Source organism: Amia ocellicauda, chromosome 4 (assembly GCF_036373705.1).
Source record: "Amia ocellicauda isolate fAmiCal2 chromosome 4, fAmiCal2.hap1, whole genome shotgun sequence".
Lineage (NCBI taxonomy): Eukaryota > Metazoa > Chordata > Actinopteri > Amiiformes > Amiidae > Amia > Amia ocellicauda.
The window spans coordinates 14,280,594-14,302,447 of record NC_089853.1 but is presented as its reverse complement, the minus strand read 5'-3'; the positions used below and the strand labels follow the sequence as shown (position 1 = coordinate 14,302,447).

Here is a 21,854-nt window from a genome sequence, read left to right as displayed (position 1 = left end):
TATTTTTCACTATGCTGTCAAAGTTACCAAGCAGGTGTTACATTTCTAAACATTACCTGTACGGATAGCTTTTTCTGGAATCAAACTACACCCTAAGATGAACCTGTTATGAGATGATGCTGATTCATTACAATCTCGTGTTGCACAGGAGCTGCTCAGTTTTACTGGCCCTACAAATTAACTGCACCTCTCTAAGTGATTCCAACTGTCCAATATGGCACTATTAAAATGTCCAGGTGTGTATATCAGCACTCCTGCATAATATTGCACAAGTAATACTTTCTACAATAATCATAAAATATAATTAAAAAACATAATTTCTGGGACTACCTGGGACTAAGCCCCACTTACCATCCCCCAGCTTGAAGACTCAGAAAAAGTGTGTGAATAGCTTAGTCAATTAGACTATTTTTAATTTTGTTTCAGATTTAGGTTTTTTTATGTTCTTAAAAAAAACATTCTCTCTGCTGAATACTATACAATGTGAAGCCTTGAATCACTAGTGTTGTCAGGCAAATAATCATGTTGCAGTAATTAGCAGAATTCTCAGGAAACTTATTAATTAGTAGACGCCAATCACCAGGGGAAATGTGCAAAGCTGTGCACTTCAAAGTGCCATTAATACATTATTTTTTTCCTATAAAGGGAAAAACACTCAGGTCAGTAAGCATCAGAGGAGTTTAAATTAGGAGCTCTTAAACATTCTTTGGGGTTTCTTTATTACTTCCATGTTTGTCTTTTTGTGTCATGTGTTTTTTCATCCTAAGTAAATGTCTCTGACTACTTCCCAGTGTTTCATCCTGATTGAATCAGGTTGATCCTTCTTTCACTCTGAAATGGATGTGCCGCATGAGATTTATTTGGAACATCATGTTTAGAATAAGGTTGTTCTACTTCATCATATCTAGTTACAGAGGTCCCAAATAACATTTTAATGTATTTAATTTTTTATATATACAAATAATGAGTATATTTTTCTCTGGATTCTAGATTTATCTAGACTAAAGCCCAGTCTAGATAAAAAAAGCTTTGACTCATCAATCAATGTAATCGATTTCTGTAAACTTTGTGTTGACTGAGTTGACTGAGGTTTTGTTCTGACTGAGTTCCTAATTACTAATTGATGTTTTTTTATTGAAGTTTGTACCTGATTGGTCCTTTCTTGATACCGTCCTTCAGTTTTTCAAAATCCAGGTATGGTTGATAACCCAATATCAAGTGCTGGGTGACAGACAGGAATTAACAGGTCTTACAAACAGCACTTGATGCAGGGTTAGAGTTGGAGTCTGCTTAGAAACAAATAGAGTTTGTAGCTATTGTTTTTATAGCTATATGTCTATTGAAAAGATACGTTATAAAACAGGTGTAACCAGGTACACTGAAATTAGGAATTCAGTCAGAACCAAAATTAGAAGATACAGATGCACATATGTATTATACTTTAGAATCATGTAAAATATATAATTCCTTTTCTAAACATGAAAGACAAATACCCATAAGTATTTAGTTTACTTTTGTTAACTAAAATTAAAACTCTGGAAGTTGTTTGTGACATTTCCCCACTTCTTCATGTTCTTTTGCTCATTAGGAAAAACATGGATTTATCTTAACATAGCGATAAAAGTTTTATAATTATGACCCAGGGTGTGCAGTCAACCAGGACTGAAAAATGCTGCAGCCTAGGACATAATTTCTTGTTTTTTGTTTTGTTTTGTTTAGTTTTTTGGTAAGACATGCTATCAGCAATCAAACACAGTTATGTAACAACTAAACACATCTTTATTTTTGACACTCTTCAGCCCCAGCTGGCCACCCCCACATATTAGCACAGTGGGTACAGATGGTGTACTATACTGAAAGCCATAAAGAAAAACAAATCACATTTATATAAAACATTAATTATTTTATATTGAAGTACGATCAACGATTTTTACAGTAAAATTATGTTCATAAGTTTGCCCTGCAGGGAACATATGCAATACCTTAATATTTGAATGGAACTGTTATGGGTGGTAAACTCCAGGTAAGGAACATACAATAAATACTTAGCAATATAGCAATGTTGCAGATAACTGAAACCCATAATCAGTTTATGCCTAAGGGCCAGATTAAATCAAAACTTTGACCCACCCGCTAGTAGCAAACTACAAACCTGTACATCATAGCGGTTACATTTATGATTAGAAGAAAGTGTCATCTTACTGAAAATGAAGCCGCAACTGAGTATAGTTCTGTAGTTTTCTATTAGCGGGTGGGTCAAAAATTTCATTTAATCCGGACCTAAGCCCATGCCTCTGACTTTAAGATAAGATGTATATTTTGGAAGGATTCCACTAAACAGAATCCATATTGGTTTGCAATTTATTTGGTATCCCAAACTATTAATAAATACAATTGTCTATTTATTATATTTTTATAACAATTTTCCTGGCTACTCTATCTCATCTGTTGTTCAATCTGTTCTCTACCACTATTTTACATCTGTTTCCCTCTCTCCATCTTGCTCACCCCAGGTTCAGGAAACAGCTATGTGATACTGTCGGCATTCTTCAGTTTTCTCTGTTACTACATGGGTCATAGAAAATGTAAATGAAGCAGCCTGATGACTGTGTCGGAGACCTGTAGTTACACGAGTGTAAATTAAGATTGGAATGCGTCATTGCTTCCAATTATTCTGACAGGTGCATCGTTCAGAAGTGGGGACAAGAGAAAATGTTGGGGGTGGGGGTGGGGGGTGGAGAAGCTCAAGGCAGGCTCCATCTGTCATTGTGAGGAGGGGGGAGCTGGAGGGGGTTGTTTACTGGCATTCTAGTTCAGAGATAAGAGAGGCAAACAAACTGTTTTTCCAGTTAAAACTTGCCTCAATTTGAGAAATTAATCCACGAGGACCATAGCCAGTAGGCAAATCCTTCATCTGCTCATATTCTTGCATTTACACCTTGCACTGAGAAAAATCACATAAAAAATCACCTGCTGTGCTGCTGAGTTTAGGGCTTTTGTAGAGGAAAGAGAAAGAGAGAGAGGGAGAGAATTTAGTGGTTTCTTGCTGAAGTAGTATGCAAATTACCTGTTACTTCTATTGACTGTAGTTTAGAGAATTCAAATAAAAGATAAAAGTTTTTTCATGTATGCAAGAATCCGCCTTTTGACTCTGCTCCGTCAGAGCATGAAATGGTGAGGAACAGGACACCAGGGCTCATACGCTTGATGAGGAAGTTGGGTGTCCTATTATAATGCCAGTGAATTTAATCTGGCCTTAATAGTTACTGAGGTGCTATATTTAAATCAACTGTACCTAAGTAGGTCCTTTATAAGGAAAACAAAAACATTTTCTCAATGCATTTCAAGTGGGTTGAATCCAAAATACTATGTACACAATTACAGCAAACACAATATTTTCCATTAGTTCAATACCATTACGCAGCTAGGAGTTTTTTTGTATAAAAGCTGCACAGTGATATGATGCATTTGTTTGAACAAATAAAAGCAAAATTCCAATAAGGGTATTGCATCCACAGACTTTCACATGTTTCAGCCAGTTTTCAAATTGGGTTAGACTAGAGCTTATGTGGTGGTGGGGGGGGGGGGCGTGTGTTGCCAAAAAAATAAGTTTTATCTTCTTTGTAATGACATTATCCTTCAAGAAAAGACATACATAAATACGTTAATGAATCTCGTATAATCTCTCTTTAATATAACAACCATTACAATGATAATACATATCTTCAATCATAATGAGAAGAAATTAATAACTTGAATAATTTAATTCAGAATGATGAAGTTTACTGCATTTTTCAGAGTAACGTTAGCATAGCTACCTACAATTGTCAGATAGGTAAGATTAAAACAGTGTAAACTGATTCACAAAACTGCAAGTTTGCGAACCCACATGGGTCCATGACAGGGACGAATTGACGTGCTCCCCACGTGCGCGTGTTAAGAATGTCACTGAAGAAAAAAAAAATCGAATCTGGAACAGTGATGAGAATTGGAAGAAGCCGACATAGTCGTATTGTGTCTGGGCATTCATTTTGACTAAACATTATATTTTTATTCAATGAAATATCGGGCCGGGACCCCCCAAGTTCAAAGTTCTCGCTCTTATGGGGTCTCGGACCCCCCCAGCCCCCCCTCAATTCGAACACTGTTTCCAGCACATTTGTGTCATTTCAGGTTCACTGTTCATATCAGCCTACAAAAGCAAACATTCCAATGCACTGTTTTATTTTCTTTAAATGAGATATGTGGTATAAATAAATAAATAAAAATAATCAAATGTGAAACAGATGTATAAAACAATACATTTTTTTAAGGGAAACAGCTTCTGTGAAATACTGTGATTTAAGGACAGTGTATTCTGAATATAGCTAGCATTTAGGATTAAGAACAGATTTAGTACCTTTGCGTGCTGGAAGAAAGGCTAGGACAATACATTGACATTGCCAACAGTGTCAACACACTAAATTTGAGGGCATTCCACACTATTTGATAGGGAGAACCTATTGTTCAAAATTTTTGTATGATTAATTCATTGAACACTTATTGTAATCTAATGAGTAACTGGTAAAATAATCTGAATACATTTATGAATGAGAATCCATTAAAAATATATATGTATTCATTTAATGTATATTTGCCAATACAAACTGCCTCAACAACAAACAAAACACAAGCCATTCAGTTGTTTCTTTTTGTAGCACTTATTTTTATTTTTTTATTTTTTTGCAATACAAATATTTGGTTTAATATTTTGCTCTTTTATTTGGAAAAATACCTTACCCTGCAAATTTCCCATTACAAATTGTATTATGACTTGTTCATTTTAGCTGCTGCTTAGTGTTGGAAAAATATTTACCTTCATCAGAAAAACTATGAATACACAGTAATGCAAACGCAAGCATTTCAACATAAGACAGTTGTTGAAGTTTAATTTTATTGATTTCCTGTCAGCCATTTTTGAAGTAAAAGCAAAATAATCTTTGCTCAAGTGCATCAATTGCTTTATTGTAGTAAACTAGGTATACACTGCCACATAGGGGCATTAGCTTTTGATATCTTTGATGAAAGGGTAAGGATGATAAAATGATCCCAGTAGGGGGTATGGGTTATTGACTCACATGCCTACATGCATACATGCCGACATGCCTACTTCACATATTAATACTTATGTTGCAAAGTAAGCACGTTTTTTCTAGATGCATCTACATTAGCAAATTGTTGATGAACTCAGTTTCAGCATAGAAGCATTCGACTTTATATCAATGTGGCTCAGCCTCCTTTTAGGCACAAGCTCAGAATAAGCACAGATTTGGGATGTGTCAAAACTGTAAAATAAAGCCCAACGCATTTCACAATTTCTTTACCAGTGCTGCTTCTCTTTTTCTGTGCCAGCAGGGCATGGAAACTCTGGAATACATTAGGATTTTGTTAACAGTCTTGCATATCAGCAACAGTGATTGTTTTTCACTTTTTCTTGGCAAGAGAGGAGCAGGACCACTTTGGCACATTTGTCCAGCAGAACATTTCACCACAGTAACACTTCTCCCCTTTGTTTCTCAGATGGGAACAGAAGACCTAGAGGCCTATGTTAACAAGCAGTTTGATGAGCTACATCAGCTTGTGCGGCAAGAGGAGCGGCGCACTCTGCACTTGGTGGACCTGAAGGAGGCCTTTCTGACAGCCCAGGCAGCCGAGAAGATTGCAGAGATCACTGTTCACACTGAGAAATTGCAGGAAGAGATGGCCTCCATCACGAAGCAGCTTGGTGCCTTAGACCACGGAGAAGATGCAAACCCACTGGTGAGCCCCCGTTATTCAACAACAACTAATTGAAGAAAACACCATGGGCAGGTTTATTAGTAATGTCCATGCCTGAAGGCTGAGTGCTTTCCCCAATGCTAGCATAACATTCATTTTATTATCCTGTACACTTCCTGACCAGTCTGACAATAATCTGAAGTGAATAATAGTAATACAATAAACATTGATCCTTTAATCTGCTGTGGACTGCTCTGTTTAGTGGATCAGAGCACATGCACATGCTGCCTGACTGGTAGTAGTGATCGATTGATTTAGACCAGTTGGGTATTGTGCATTGTAATTCATTTTGTTGCATCCTATTCAGGAATCAAGTTATTTAAATAGGTGCTAAATAGTTTACCTAAATATGGTATGACATGGTATAACACTTGGACAGTACTGTGTGTCAAGAGCTACAGATTTATCCAATCAGACACAAATCTGTCCCAGCCCCAGAGATTGAGTAGACTGAGGTAAAACACATTCTGAGAAGCCAGAAATAACAAATATAGCCCTCCTTGAACAATACAGTAATGATTGACCAACACAACAAGAACATGATTCTACCAAAAATCACAGACATCTGTATAGTTCTCTTCATCAGTGTGAATGCTGTAATTGTGAACTGTACATGTCTCTGAATAATGTCATAGCATCAATCAACACACACATCTGCCTGAAACTATTAAAGAGTCAATGTCTAACTCTACATATCATTGTAGAAACAGCCTAGAGCTACTCCAGCAGAAGTACAATGCTTGAGAATCATTATTACAATCTCTATGCGTACCTGCCTAGCACAACCCTTAATCTATTATGCGGCCACTTGTAATTATTGTACCTGACAACAGTGACAAACATGCAGTTAACAGTGAGCTGAAGGCTACAGCAATTGTAAAAGTATGACTGATTAAACAGTTTTACTGTATGTAGGATGTTATTCCTGTGACTCATGATTGATAAATGAGTAGAATTAATGATTAGATCCAGCACAGTCAATGCCTGTAGACATCCAACTACACTACCATTTTGCATTTTATTCAATAGCCATACCAAATAAGTGTAACCGTTGTTATGTAACAGTATATACCCAGCAACACTAAGTATTCAATATAATATGTGAAGACATGCATTCAGAAAACAGATGTTTCAAACAAACACAATGTACTCCTCTCATAGACTTAAGAACATCTGCCTGGTTTGGGATGTCCTTTCCCTGACCATTCTTCTCCTGTGTATCTCATCTGGTCTCTACCACTTCCTCATTCCCCACAGCCTTTAACCCTGGTGTTCACTGTCTGCTTTATTAATGCCACATAATCAATTATTTTAACACAAACTAAGGCAGGCAGTCAACCTTTTAGCAAATATAGTGTATTTTACAAATCTCATCAGTATTATTTGAATACATAAATACATTTCGATATGTTAGCTTTGTTGATTAGGCCTATATGCAGATCCCAGTAGTTTAACTCATGCTATGCTCCACATTTGTGTTGCATACCAGTAATATTGTTGTTAGTGAGTAATGACAGTGTGTAAAGCACAATGTAATCATATGTAGTATACAAGACCAAGGTCAAGTTTTGCAATGTACCACTTTACATTGCCAGTCCCTATTGTTTGAGGTCTGCAATGATAAAGATTGCAGACATGATCATCAGCAACTATACTGAGACCCGTTTAAAATGTTCACCAACTCGCTGGGGGGGGGGGGGGGTACAATTTGGTCCAGGCATGATTTGAATTTTAACTTTGTAGCACTGCAAGGGACGTTTATAACAACTGTTCTTTCTATTTATAGTGTTAGCTGATATTATTACTATTCTATGAAGGCTGTATGCAATATTAAGCTGATTTGTAAGTCCCCTTTTAAACATTTGAAGAGGGTTTGGGTTTGAAAATGTTTGTTTGAGTTAAGATGACAAGCTTACTCTGAAATATTAAATACCTTATACTTTGCTCAGGCTGAAGGGTTACTTAAACCAGGAATATTTCAAACAAAAACAAATCAGTTACTTGTATTTTTCCAGTTGCATTTAAAGAAATTAGGTATGCTATTCATAGACCATTACATATTAACTTTCAATAGACAAGATTTGTAACCACTGATTGGAAAATTGCTAATGTAATAGTTCTCCACAAGAACTCAGTAACTACAGACCCAATTAGTCTTACTATTTATATGTTAAATTATATAAATGTATATTAGACTTAAATTAGAAGATTATCTGTATGGTAACAATATTCTGGGTGCCAGAATACCAGACTTTCCTAATGCTTTCCTTTATAGGCTTTTAAAACCAGATCATTAATTACCTAGTTGATTGTTAATTGCCTCAATTATTATTAAGGAGCAGTTTCTAACTGCTGTTTATAAAAAATGTATTGGAATAGGTTCATTTAAAGGTTATCTGCACACTTTTCAAATGTTAAATATACAATTTACATAATCTGTTTGGATATAAAGTTTTAAAGCTGTCATTCATATAGTGTTGACTTCAGCTGATGTCAATATCACAAATAATAGACTAATCATACTATTAATAAACTATACATTTCTGTTCAACATGTGGCTTTTGAGACGACAAAATGGGATCCCGATCATACATAGTGCAGGTGTTAGTTTCTGCCCATGGCTGTTTACTTTTAATGATAAAAACATAATTGTTCACAGCCTATACACACTTTTGTGTATGGAAGTGAACTTCTGGTGCATATGTGTTGAATGGATCAACACGATCATCAAAGCAGCAGGAACAATAGCACCTAACAAGTGCAATACATAATATGTGCTTGTGTACTAGTAACTATGGTATTTCATGTTTCATTCACATTGTACTTTTTAACATGTTATACTCTGTATACTCTTTTTCTGTGTGGCATGAAGATTGTATTGCATATTGTAAAACAAAAAACATACACCCATACTACCATGATGTACAATCGTGTGGTATACCTTGGGAAAGCATTATGCACAAATGTTATTTCATAAATTCAGTTGGATATTAGTTGGCACGGAAGTTGTTTTCAGTCATTTTCATGTTTTTGACTGCCAGGGCCAACAGATACATTTCAATTTGAATTAAGTTCAAACTGATCACAGCTTACTAATTTATAAGTATGATTTTATCTGAAAAAAGTTCAAAGTTTTCAAAAATTGACCTGAAAGGAACTGTGTGTGTATGTGACCAATCCTAGTCACATACTTACACACATAAAAAATAAATAAAAAATCTGAATATACAACCAAAGGACCTAGACTCAAACCATATAAATCATTGGCCCAAACAATTATACAAAACACATTACTTGATGGTAGGTTTAAAAAAGTTAGAAGGAAACATTCTGTGACGCAGGAATTGTAATTTTCAAATGTCAGGTTCGCCAAAGGTTTGTTTTAGTTCAGGCCTAGGTGTATTTAGGGCAAGAATTTCAAACATTGCTTCAAATGATGTGATGTGTTAGTTTGTAAAAAAACAACATGAAATTCTGAGATTGATTAGCTACTTAGTAAACAAACAGACAAGAAAGATGGGCCAAACTGACATAGTGATAAACTATGCAAATGCCAAAGAGAGACTGTCAGCACACATCTGAAATATGAATGAGAGAAAGTGACAGTTATATGTATATCAGTGTTCCAATACCTTATCTTCACATAGCTTTATAAGTAGGAAACAAAACATTAGGTAACATTAATTTCCTATGTAGACTTCCTGAACATACATTTTGAGAAGCTCTTTTATTGAAAGTTAGGTAGTTTACAAAACAAAAATAATCAAAATAATCAAAACAGATTAGCTAAACACAAATCATGTAAATTTCACCCCTGAAAAGTTAAGAACATAAGAACATAAGAACATAAGTTGATCACCGTAGTACAAACAAAAGTGATAGAATATATTCAACTAAACAATATGTTCCTCATTGGTATAGTATGTTCAGGGGTTTTAAAAGCAATTGAAGGAATCAACATTCACTTTATCAATAAGCTTTTGCAAATACAGATGCCTTTCAAGGTGGTTAGAAATTGCTTTAATGGACATTGTTCTTGTATAGAAAATGCACTTGATGAGAAAATATCTGTTCTTTCTAGGACTTAATTAACTTTCTAATTGAATGGAAGTAATTTCTTTTCTGGCCCATGCAAGTCATGTCAGTGAGTTATATGCCATGACCTAGAACAGGCCAGAGGAAATTTAATGTAAGTAAATGTTTAAAGAAAAAAGATGAGAAAGGTTAGCCTCTCTGTTATTTTTTATCATAGTCTTAATATATCCATGATTATGGAAATATTTAGACCATCAATCTGCAGGTGTTCTTAAAAAACAGTATGCACACAATAGTGTGATGCAATGGTTCCCAATCTAGTTTTAAGTGACTCAGTCCGCAGATAAGACTGAACATATATAATTAAATACAGACCAGATTTGAAACTCTCACTTGAGAAACGAAAAAACACTGACAAGATTAATCCAAATCAAAAACAGATCAAAACTTTCACCTACCCATGAATCACAAATTACAAATTTATATCCTATTTTATTTAAAAAGAACATGGTTTCTGATAATAAAATAAACTATGATAGGGTGCAAGTTTGTAATTTGTGATTTGTGTAGATAGTTTTTATTAAGTTTTTATTTTTGTGGATCATCTGCCCTACAGTACAAGGTTATGAATATGGGAGCAAATATTTCGTTGCTATGCTACGCTGCAAATGGCATAGTAAAGGCATATTTTTTTTAAAACAATCTGTGATTTTGATCCATCTAATAGAAGAGGTAAGGTCAAAAATCCTTAACAAAAATGCATAGTTTGAATTGTTCGAGTCTCAGAAATGCTCTAATTTGCACTCTCAGCATTTTTTAGGGGGAGGGCCCCCAGACTCTAAATGAAAATCTTGTATACGCCCCTGAATGAGGTTTTAAATCACTACCTGATATCACCAGCTCTTTTCACATAGTGATTCAGACCCCAGCTAGGATTCAGGACTACGGTCTCGTTACAATTGGCAGCTTGAACAACACCAGAGGTTCTTTGAATGGGCAACTAGTTTAGGAGTAATGTAGCAGATCACCATTGAGGTCATATTTAATACTAAACGGTCTTTCTTGGGGTCTGCATACATTTGAATGCAGGTCAGATCTACAAATTTCACTGACTGACTGAGCATAATATGAATACACAACATTTGATGATTGTCTTCATGATTGTCCCCAAAAAGAAACTTGAAATACTTTGGCTATTAGTTCTGTTTGGGATTCTTTAGAGCTTTAGAAGTTCAGTAAAATCATTGTCCAAATGCATATTTTCGTCACCTGCATTTTAAGATTTTTGCCTGTGCTGTTTATCTTATGGTTAAAGATATGGTGCCTCCTTGCCTTGTCATCCAACCACTCTCTGGTTTCCTCCTGTTACAGTCTGTTTTAACAGAAAATGTATAGAAGTAAATTATAAAGAAAAGAGACTATTCCCACTACTTAGTATAATCCATGATTGTATCTGGTCTTAGATGTGAGTCTCTTTTTAAGGTGTTATTGGTACTAAATAAATCTGTTCTCATATAAGTGAATTCCTGCTATACCTTAAGTTCTAGGACCCATAATGCCTCATGCATATTCACTACATCAAGTGTGGGGAAAGTATATACAGTCACCTGCTAAATTGTTCTGTGAAATATAAAGTAACACATTGTAATGCACACTAGTGTTGTGTATATTTGTTATTTACATTATTCTGTAATTAAAAAACTAAAATGTAAAATAAAAGTGAAGCAGAGATATTTAAACTTCTTGGAGACTCACAGTGCATGTTTTAATTTCAGTGGCTGTACAGTACTGCAAATAAAGTCTGAGAATTGATAGGCTGGCAAATTAATCCCTACAGTGACTGAAAATATGAGGCCAGAAAAAGGCAGTAAGAAAGTAATAACTAAGAAACAATTACAGAGGGACTAGTCTTAACAATGTATAGTAGTCCTATTGAATGTTTTTGTCAGATGTTGGCGTTATCTATCATAGTGGCTTTACTCAACATGTTCATCTTCATGTTCATCAGATTGTGTGAATTATGTATTATGAACTATGTATATATAGCCATATCTTGAAAAGAGATTCCAATTTTTTCTGGTTGTGGTTGAAATTAGTTTTGTTTCCTATCTTCTCCTTAATATAATTTAGGTTTTTTTTAAATATTTATTTCAATTTTAGATCATTTCTGCATGCACTGAGACTTTCCGAAAAGGCCATCACAACTACATCTTTTCTACTTCCTGGCTTATCAATGCCAGCGCTGTATGTTGTACATTGTTGGTCTGGACCATTAATTACCCTTTTATTACAATCTTGGCCCATTTAATAAAACCTGATGTGCCCCCATAATAAAAACTTGTGTTTGTATTAATGTTCCTTGATGCCCTTTTCAAAAAGATATAATACATTTAGTCCATTTATACTCTAACCAGTGCTAGTCTATTAAAGGAGACATTATTAGTGTGTGTCACAGTGCGTTAGTTTCCTAGTCTTTCAAGCTTTTGCCCATGAGAGACTTAGGTTCAAGTCCAATTACAAAGTAAATGAGTTCTGTGTTTGCAGTTTAGCCCCCGGTTTACATTAGGACTCATTTCACTGGTGTTAGGTTCAGACAGAAGTAATCAAAAGATCAAGGGATGATGGTAATGAAACAGTAATTTCTTCTTATCCTCAAGCAGGCACTGCAGAGAAATATAGAAACACATTGTATTGTGGCTGTCAGCTGTATTGCTGTTTTATTTGTAGTTTCTAGAGCTATTTGTGGACGTTTTTAAAAATGTTCTAAATATACTAATAGTGCTTTAAAATAGCTCATCAAATTTGCTAAATGGGAAAAAAACAATGCAGCACATCTATGTGGGTACTTTCACATTAAAAACAATGTGATAAACCATCCTTTATGGATGTGCATTTTTAATTTGGAAAGATTTTAGGAATTGTAGCAGTTTTAGGAATCATAGCTGGCAGAGAGTGTAGCATGAGAGATGTTATTTTTGCCAAGAAGAAATACAGTGAAACAAAGTACAAAGTGCAGTATAAGAATTATAGCTCTTCATTTTACTAATCAAAAGCAGCAACTTGCAAGGAAAAAGTGTCAAGGAGCTAAAGTTTAGCATATATTCAGACAATGGACACAATGTCAACCCAGAGTTGCCAACCAGGAATAAAAGACACTGACCACTCAATTTGAGAAAATCTTATTTTTTTCAATTTCGTGCCTTGTACCAACCCCATGTGTATATCAATGATTCATATTGATAATAGAATCATAAGACTTTAATCTTGATATCTTGTGACTAAACCCACTTACACAAACAACAATGAAGCAAAACCACAACAGTAACAACACCCCCAAAAAATCCTGTCCGCCACAGCTCCATTCCCAGCCTAGCCAAATCGGCTAACCAATTCTCCACTCTCCACACAGAAGAAATATTCAAAAAATCACTCCCTTAGAGTCAGATTTTATTATTCAATTTTTTAGCAGACACCCTTATCCAGGGTGACTTATAATTGTTACAAAATACCTTTTTTTTTCACATTTACACAGTTGGGCATTTACTGGAGCAATCTAGGTAAAGTACCTTGCTCAAGGGTACAACAGCAGTGTCCTCACCTGCGATTGAACTCACAGCCCTCCAGAGACCTGAATCCAGAGACCTGACCACTACTCCACACTACTACTTCAATATGGTTTATTAAAACAACTACTAGTCTCTAGGAAAACATCAAAGATTATCACAGTGCATAGCAACATAATACAAGTGTTACCTATGTATTTGTAATTATAATACTTATTAATAATACATGTCAATAATGCTGCCTTCAAGGGTCAGTGAGATGCCTTCTCCAGTGGTTGTTTTTATTTGTTACTCCCTTAGCATTTCAGGGTGTATCTATGTAAGGTATTCAGTGCTGTTTACTAATATATATTTAGAGCTGTTTATAGCCTATTTAACGTGTGTTAAAAGCCTGGGCAATGCAAGATGTATCAAAGATATAAAGTTTAGCCGTTTACAATTATTGTATTATCAAATATGATACGACGATACACAAAATGTGTACCGTGCAACCTGAAAATGAATGCAATATGTTAAATCTAAACAATTTCTTCTTAATCCCAGTCAATGATTCATTAGTGCTCATCAAAAATACTTTTTCCCTCTTTCTCAGTCTCTCATAAAGAGGCTGAATAAAGGAAACAGAAAACCTGTTTGTGACAAAGCATTATGTAAGGCAACAAGATACATTGTATCAGTGGTGTTCTCACCTACTTTTTATAACTGTCAAGAAGGTTCTGCAGAAGTTCTGTTTTCTTTGAATGTCATTTTTGATATGTAGGATCTGATGTCTAGGCCCTGAGAGCAGCACGTCCTCACAGCAATCAAACAGACTAATTTTGTTTGGTTTGTCATGGTTTTATTTAGTGTGCATCAACAGGTTTCTCTCCCCTTTAGCCATGATGTCGGAATTTCAGTACAAAGCGAGTGAAGAGGTTGGTATTTCTAAAACTGACATCTTCCATGCTTGAATAGTTGGCAGTGCTATGCATATCATGTGCAATAACACAAATATGGATTGCAGACCATAACACTAGTGTTTTACTTCATATAATATTTTATTGACAAAATATTACAGCTTGATTTATTTTTATACATCATAATCAATCAGACACCTGGAAAGATTAGTGAATATTATGGTACAGGTTAAACTAAATATGTATACAAATATACACACAAATGTGGATCACTCTCATAAAGAATATCAAAATGTGTTGCTCTCTCTATAAATGTGTGCACATACATTGATTATTATCATTGATTATTATCACACAAAGCAATGAATATTATATTCAACACTCAGTATATTACCTTACATTAATAATAGTAGAGGTCGGAGAGTATTCATGAATAATTAACTGCATTCTCAGCAATTTGCAGCACAGACATTTTTTATTTAATCAAGCCCTTAGTCTGTAATTTTGTTGGTAAATAGCAAAGCTAAAACTTTCCTACCTCTAGGCACTGAGGCAGTAGACTAATAATGCAAACTATGTGGGAAAATTGTATTGATATTTATGAGATGTCAAGATAACACAGGCTCCACAACAGGAGGTATTCACAGTTTTAAAAATCAATATACTGCCAAGAAATATTTGTGAATCAATTTACTGAAGAACTTGAACTCTCAAGATTTATTTTTAAAACATATTACCTAATATTCTGAAGTCTAATCCACAGATCTGTCATTGAATCAATAGAGTTTGCAGAAGCTGGATGGGTCCTCAATGCAATTTAATGCTTAGAGCAGTTTGTAATTGCCTTGTATCACGTTTTTTGCTAAAACAAATGCAGCCACAGAACAAACCAGACTGCAGCGCAATACGACAAAGCAGATTTTGTATTTTGGCAGGTATTATTATTAATAATAATAATAAAATAATACACTTCCTTGTACATGAAGCCATAATTTTTCTGTATTTGAACTATTGCTGTGGCACAGTGGGACTATTGTGGTTAAGTAACTTTGAACCTGATAACAGGTTACACAATTGAGACAAGGCAAACTGCAACATCACATCAGCAGCCTACAAAAGCAGCAGTGCCAAAAATAGGTCAAGTGGAACCATTAGAGGCTGAATGAAAATATGTGGGAAATGAGATTCTAACACTAATAAGGCTCCTTTTGTTCAGGCTGTGCATGGTGTTATCTTTAGTGAGACACAGACGAAAACAATTAACAAAGAAAGCAGTTTAAGTGTGCTGGTTATCTGTTTTTAAAGGTCCCAGTACTGCACCTTTCCTTCTGTTTACTGTTCTTGCATTGCAGTTTGTAAACCTCATTTAGCCTAATCCCCAATCTTTATGATGTCGTGTGGTGATTGTCATTGCTAGGCCGGGCCTGGGTTATGGTCTGTTATGGTGATAGTAATTTCCTAGATTTTTAACATCATTAAAACCCCTGTATCATGTGGTTGGACACTTTCAACGGGTTTGTTGTGGACCAGGCCTGAGACAGCAGTTTGAATCCAAACTAATTCTGACCACACAAGCTAAATATGAAATACTTCTCATTTGTGATGTCTCTAACGTTGTATCTAAAATCAACAATATTATTTTACACAGCCCAATCTAAGACTCAAATTTACACTGAAACAAATGTTGGCTTTTTGGTGGCAATTTGTCTGTGTGAATGGGTTTATGCCTGCATTTCGACACCAGGCATTTCCTCGCAATGTGTCTGTGTGAATGGAGCTTTAAAACTAATGCCAGCAAATGACACATCACATCCTCGCGTTGTTGATGGAGTACGTCAGCTAACTGACATAACCAATCAGAATAGGGGTACATTTTGGCATTCTGACCACACGCAAACACAGTAGGCTACCTTTGACCAAGATCTTGTGACTGTAATTAAAAATAGACCAGGTCGTTTTGAAATGGCGGAAGTTGAAAATAATGTGGTCGCAGCAATTCTGAGTGTTATTCATGAACCAACAGGTTGGTGACATATGTAATGTAACTATTGTCACACATATGTCAGAAGTTATATACCAAAAAATACATGCAAAATATAATATCTCTATACAGGCAAACGTGTTATGAGACTGCATTACAGTGTACACTGACTGTACTTTGTTTCGAGTTATTTAATTCGATTTAATGCAGTAATGTTAAACTTAAAAAAATGAAAAATAAAATAAGTTGTTTTGAGTAATCAATCAATTGCAGAACTGCACACCCAGACTTTTTTTTATGGACATAGTTATAGACATAATGTAATGTCATTCTTTTTTTAGTTGATTTAACTTTGTTACAGTATATGTCAACACCCCACACAATGCCTCTCGTTATGTGACAATGAACCGAGAGCCAGGTCTCATACTGGGTTCACTGGTTCAAATTATCTGTGACCGCTGGGTCCAGTGACCACACCGCAAAACACACCATACAGCCTCATGACCTGGTCCTAGCACGAAAACACACCCTAGATTGATTAATTGTTTGCATTTCCTTCCTGATTATATGTTGTTTTCAAGAGGCGCAATCCTGAGTACGAGCAGTCAGACCCACTGCCGCCCCGTAGTTCCCCATACTGTCACTCCCGCAGGTTGACCACAGACTGGACACCATCCAGGTTCACCTCTCCTGCAGGTAGGCCCAGGTCTTCCATGATACATCAGTGCCACCTTGTTCACTCTACCTGTTACGTCCAACTGGAATTTTTTCCACCTCCGTTGTCCCACCCACCATTCCTCTGGACCCTGCATTGGTGCGTGGTGAGGCACAGGCTTGACCCAGTCCAAGCCTGCACCCTCAGTCCCATTTTCTGTTTCCATGGCCCCAGTGCACCAGGCGCTCGCATCACGGCCCCAATCAGGCACAGTATCTGTCACTCTGGCAGTGGACATTCCTTTCCCACCCCATTCTTGCTTCCCCCTATTGTGCCCTCTCTACCCTTCACCCTCCCCCTCACCCTGTTAGTGATATGTGGACCTTAACACATTGCCATCGCTACATATCTTTGGGGTCTAAATTGAAAACGTATCCACACCAGCAGCTCAGCCAGTAGATATAACCAAAAATGTGCACTTTAATAAACACACATTATGACATTCTGTACTTTTCTATAGAAATAGGGATCAAGTCTTTATCTGGGTTGAAGTTCTGTATTTTTGCAGACTGTTTGTTTTTTTGTTATTTTTGTTTTGTTTGTTTTGTTTTTTGTCATGAACTCAATTCATTTTTTAGTTCCATTAATTTATTCTGTGCTACCTTCTTTCAACACTAAATACTTTAAATTAGTAAGTGTGTCATTCTCTTATTCATAACATAATCCAAAATGTACTGCAGGCACTCACTCAAAGAATTAACAAGGTGTGTTGTCATAATATTCTATATAAAGCACAAATAAGTAGACTGCACACCATTACTGTCCTTTCAATAATTCATTGGTGCATTACTTATGCTGTTAACATTTCCACCTCTCAGTTTTTGTTGCATCCAAAATCCACACAAAGAAACACCTTTATAATGATCAAATTGTCACCAACTCCCCTAAATTCCCAAATAACCATAACATTTTTAACATAACATAATTACAACAATGGATTTAAAAATCAGTTTCATGTCATTGTTTCATGTTTCCATGGTGATATGTAGGTTTTAAAGCATTATGTAGATACTTAAAAAGAAAAAATCTCTTTGAAATTAATTCTTATAACCCCAACCTGTTTTCCTCAGAAGTAAACATTTAAACTTCCCATAGGTACTCTCATAATAGCATTCTGGAAGATTTACCACACATTGTGTTTTCCTATTAAGACAAAAAGTTGTAAACTTAGTATAATGATACATATTTTATTAATATGGCCCAGAATGTTTTACATGAAGTATCTTATTAATAGAATTTAAGTGTGTCTCCTGGTTCTACCTATATACAATACCCTGCTTGCTCAATACTCTTATTTGCACACCTTCAGATGTGCATATGTTTAAAAAAGGTTTTCATTTTTTTCAGAAGGAGAAAGAGGCCAATCCAAGGTAAGGAAAAATAAATAAATAAATAAATACATACATACATACATACATACATACATACATACATACATACATACATACATATATTTCTTCACTTCTGTTAGACTGTAACTGGATATCAGTTTCCTTTCAATCAGAAAGTACTTGGCATAGACACTTCATTTACATAGAAAGGCTGGAGAATAGACTCTGTATCAGACAGTTTACTATGTCTATTCTGATGTTCAAAATGCTAAACAAGGTGGCCAACTTTATCCCAATATTAATATAAATGACTGTCCAATCTCTATATTATAGTATCACTGCACATGTATGTACTATATGTGACTTATTTATGTATGTCAGTAAATATCTTCATTTATCTATATCTGACCTTCATCGATGTAGCAGTCCATGTTTCCACCTGTGCATGTTTTTCAGCTGTAATATCATCTCTAATTGAATGCATATCATGTAGGACATTCAGGCAGGCAATTAGTGTGCTTCACATCCCTGTCCAAAGGGATTACAGCTGCCGTGGGTGAGGACCTCCTATGTCAAATCAGGTGTTTACAACAAAGCTTTCAAAGGACTCAGAGTTTCTCACAACCCACAAGACTTGTTGTTTGTAATACCTGACCGTGAAGTCCCCTTTATATCCACAGAAATGAAAAAGTCATGCTTTTTCAGAAAAAAAAAAACATTGTGTGAAATACAGGAGGATTTCAATGAGATTTGTTATAAAAGGCAAAGCAAGAATACTTTTTTGTAGACAGAAAAATGTGGTCATTGATCTTCTGGTACTGCTAATAGCTTTGGGAAGGCTGTAATAGCAGTAACAATGGGCAGCTTACCTTTTTTAACCATTCAGCTTTTCTGATGATGGACCATTTTTTAAAATTATGGTGTGTACTTTAATGGTATAATTTATTTCTTAATTTAAAACAGATTTCATATAATTTGACTACTGCCTGTTACTATGTCTTAGATCATTTTTAATGCAATGTACTATTTCAATGTTAATGATACAAAGGATATTGGATTAGTCTTAGGTGACACATTTTGGCTCACTGCAGAGACATGACTGCACAAATGTTAAGAATAATTATTTTACTATGGAGCAGTACTAAGTACCAATATTAGTGAGTTACTTTAGGACATTGCTATGCTGCACAGCAATGCAGTTACAGATTGTGTGAATGAGATCACCAGTCCTTTTCTGTAAAACTAAAGCCTAATTTCAAACAGAAAAACGTGAGAGTTCAGGGAGTAGGGAACATCAACAGCAACTATTTTTTCTGACCATAGCCACAATATTATTAGTATTAAAACATACACCGATCAGCCATAACTTTATGACCACTGACAGGTGAAGTGAATAACATTGATAATCTCATTATCATGGCACCTGTCAGTGGGTGGGATATATTAGGCAGAAAGTGAACATTTTGTCCTCAAAGTTGATGTGTTAGAAGCAGGAAAAATGGGCAAGCATAAGGATCTGAGCGACTTTGACAAGGGCCAACTTGTGATGGCTAGACGATTGGGTCAGAGCATCTCCAAAACTGCAGCTCTTGTGGGGTGTTCCCAGTCTGCAGTGGTCAGTACCTATCAAAAGTGGTCCAAGGAAGGAAAAGCGCTGAACTGGCGACAGGGTCATGGATGGCCAAGGCTCATTGATGCACATGGGGAGCGAAGGCTGGCCCGTGTGGTCCAATCCAACAGACAAGCTACTGCAGCTCAAATTGCTGAAAAAGTTAATGCTGGTTCTGATAGAAAGGTGTCAAAACACACAGTGCATCACAGTTTGTTGCGTATGGGGCTGTGTAGCCGCAGACCAGTCAGGGTGCCCATGCTGACCCCTGTCCACTGCCGAAAGCGCCTACAATGGGTACATGAGCATCAGAACTGGATCATGGAGCAATGGAAGAAGGTGGCCTGGTCTGATGAATCATGAGTTCAAGGTGTTGACTTGGGCTCCAAATTCCCTAGATCTCAATCCAATTCAGCATCTGTGGGATGTGCTGGACAAACAAATCTGATCCATGGAGACCCACCTCGCAACTTACAGGACTTAAAGGATCTGCTGCTAATGTCTTGGTGCCAGATACCACAGCACACCTTCAGAGGTCTATTGGAGTCCATGCCTGTTTTGGCGGCAAAAGGAGGACCTACACAATATTAGGCAGGTGGTCATAATGTTATGGCTGATCGGTGTATATACATAACAATATACACTTTGTACATACATTTATTGCTAGAACATGGGTCTCAACATCATTCAAAGCATAGTAGCCCTCCTGAAAACACAATCCATATATGAGGCTGTTATCAGTAGGAATAAGGATCCAACAGAATTTGCACAGTAACACTTTAGCATAACCAAATTAAAATCACTGATATGCTGATATATGAATGCATGGAATGCAACACTTTATTTGTGCCAGAAATCAAGAATTTGATGAAAATGGTGAAAACGATACATGCAACAAATATTTGTCCTCTCCAGCCATTCCATGCGTCATTCCCTCCCCATTTAAGTGAGGGAGGGGGAGCTTTCAATTGCTTGTGGTAATCACATACAGGAAAATGATTACAAGGCTGAAAGCTTAATCCTCCCATCTCATCCCAATATCCTCTATAGTGGGGAGTACACTGCATTATTGAATGACCCTCTCTGCCCCCACTACCCATAACACATACTTGTGTGGAATTATTTCAGGAAACAAAACAATATTAAGTCTATTATCGTCTGCATCTAATCTTATAATTGCAGGTATGCTGCTAAACTGGGCACCATTTAATGTTTTGGATATATAGACAGAGAGATACCAAACAGATAAACACGTTATAAATTTTGAGCTATATATTCAAGAGATTAACAAAAAAAGAGAGAAAGAAAAGAAAACAATGCATTTCAAGCTTTAGGATATGGATTTCTTTCCAACCAATTCCTGTTGCATTCTCCACACAAAAGATATTGATTTATGCTTTTTTTGTACTTCATTAAAATGATTAGACTGGTTGAGAAAGTCCTTTAATCTAGGAGGCAGTGGGATCCAGCATTGAAGAGATCAATGGTGTGGTTTCTTAGGCACCACATTGCTTGTGGCTGTCCATGATCTTTGTGAGGAAACAGAATGGAAAGACTTGTGTTTAATATTGACAGTGATTTCTCCCTTTCCACCATACAGGAAGTTTGATTTCTGTTTTCTTTGGAAATGTGAAAAAATCTTGAGTTTCTTAAGAATTAAAAACAGACTATAAAAAAATAGGTTCTGTCAGGATAGAATCATTTTATGATGATGGTTTTTGATGAGAATGTGACAGAAGATTTGTAATAAGATTTTGGAAATGTAAAAAGTATATGTGTTATGTAGGAAAGCAAAATAAATATGTAAAATGTATATATATATATATATATATATATATATATATATATATATATATATATTCCCCTACTCGCTTCCAGAGGTCATCCTCACCTGAATACTGACACGT

General features: G+C 35.8%; 1 protein-coding gene across 4 annotated transcripts in view; it reads left to right on the top strand.

Annotated features, from left to right (window-relative positions):
• Positions 1–21,854, top strand: part of trim44 (tripartite motif containing 44) — a 58,846-nt gene that overhangs the window by 12,488 nt on the left and 24,504 nt on the right. For 2 of the 4 annotated variants that reach the window (XM_066701043.1, XM_066701040.1), the window contains exons 4-5: positions 5,560–5,799; positions 18,355–18,377. In XM_066701043.1, the coding sequence (XP_066557140.1) occupies positions 5,560–5,799; positions 18,355–18,377 (263 nt within the window). The remainder of the gene's footprint in view (positions 1–5,559; positions 5,800–18,354; positions 18,378–21,854) is intronic. The other 2 variants (XM_066701041.1, XM_066701042.1) reach the window with 2 other exon arrangements.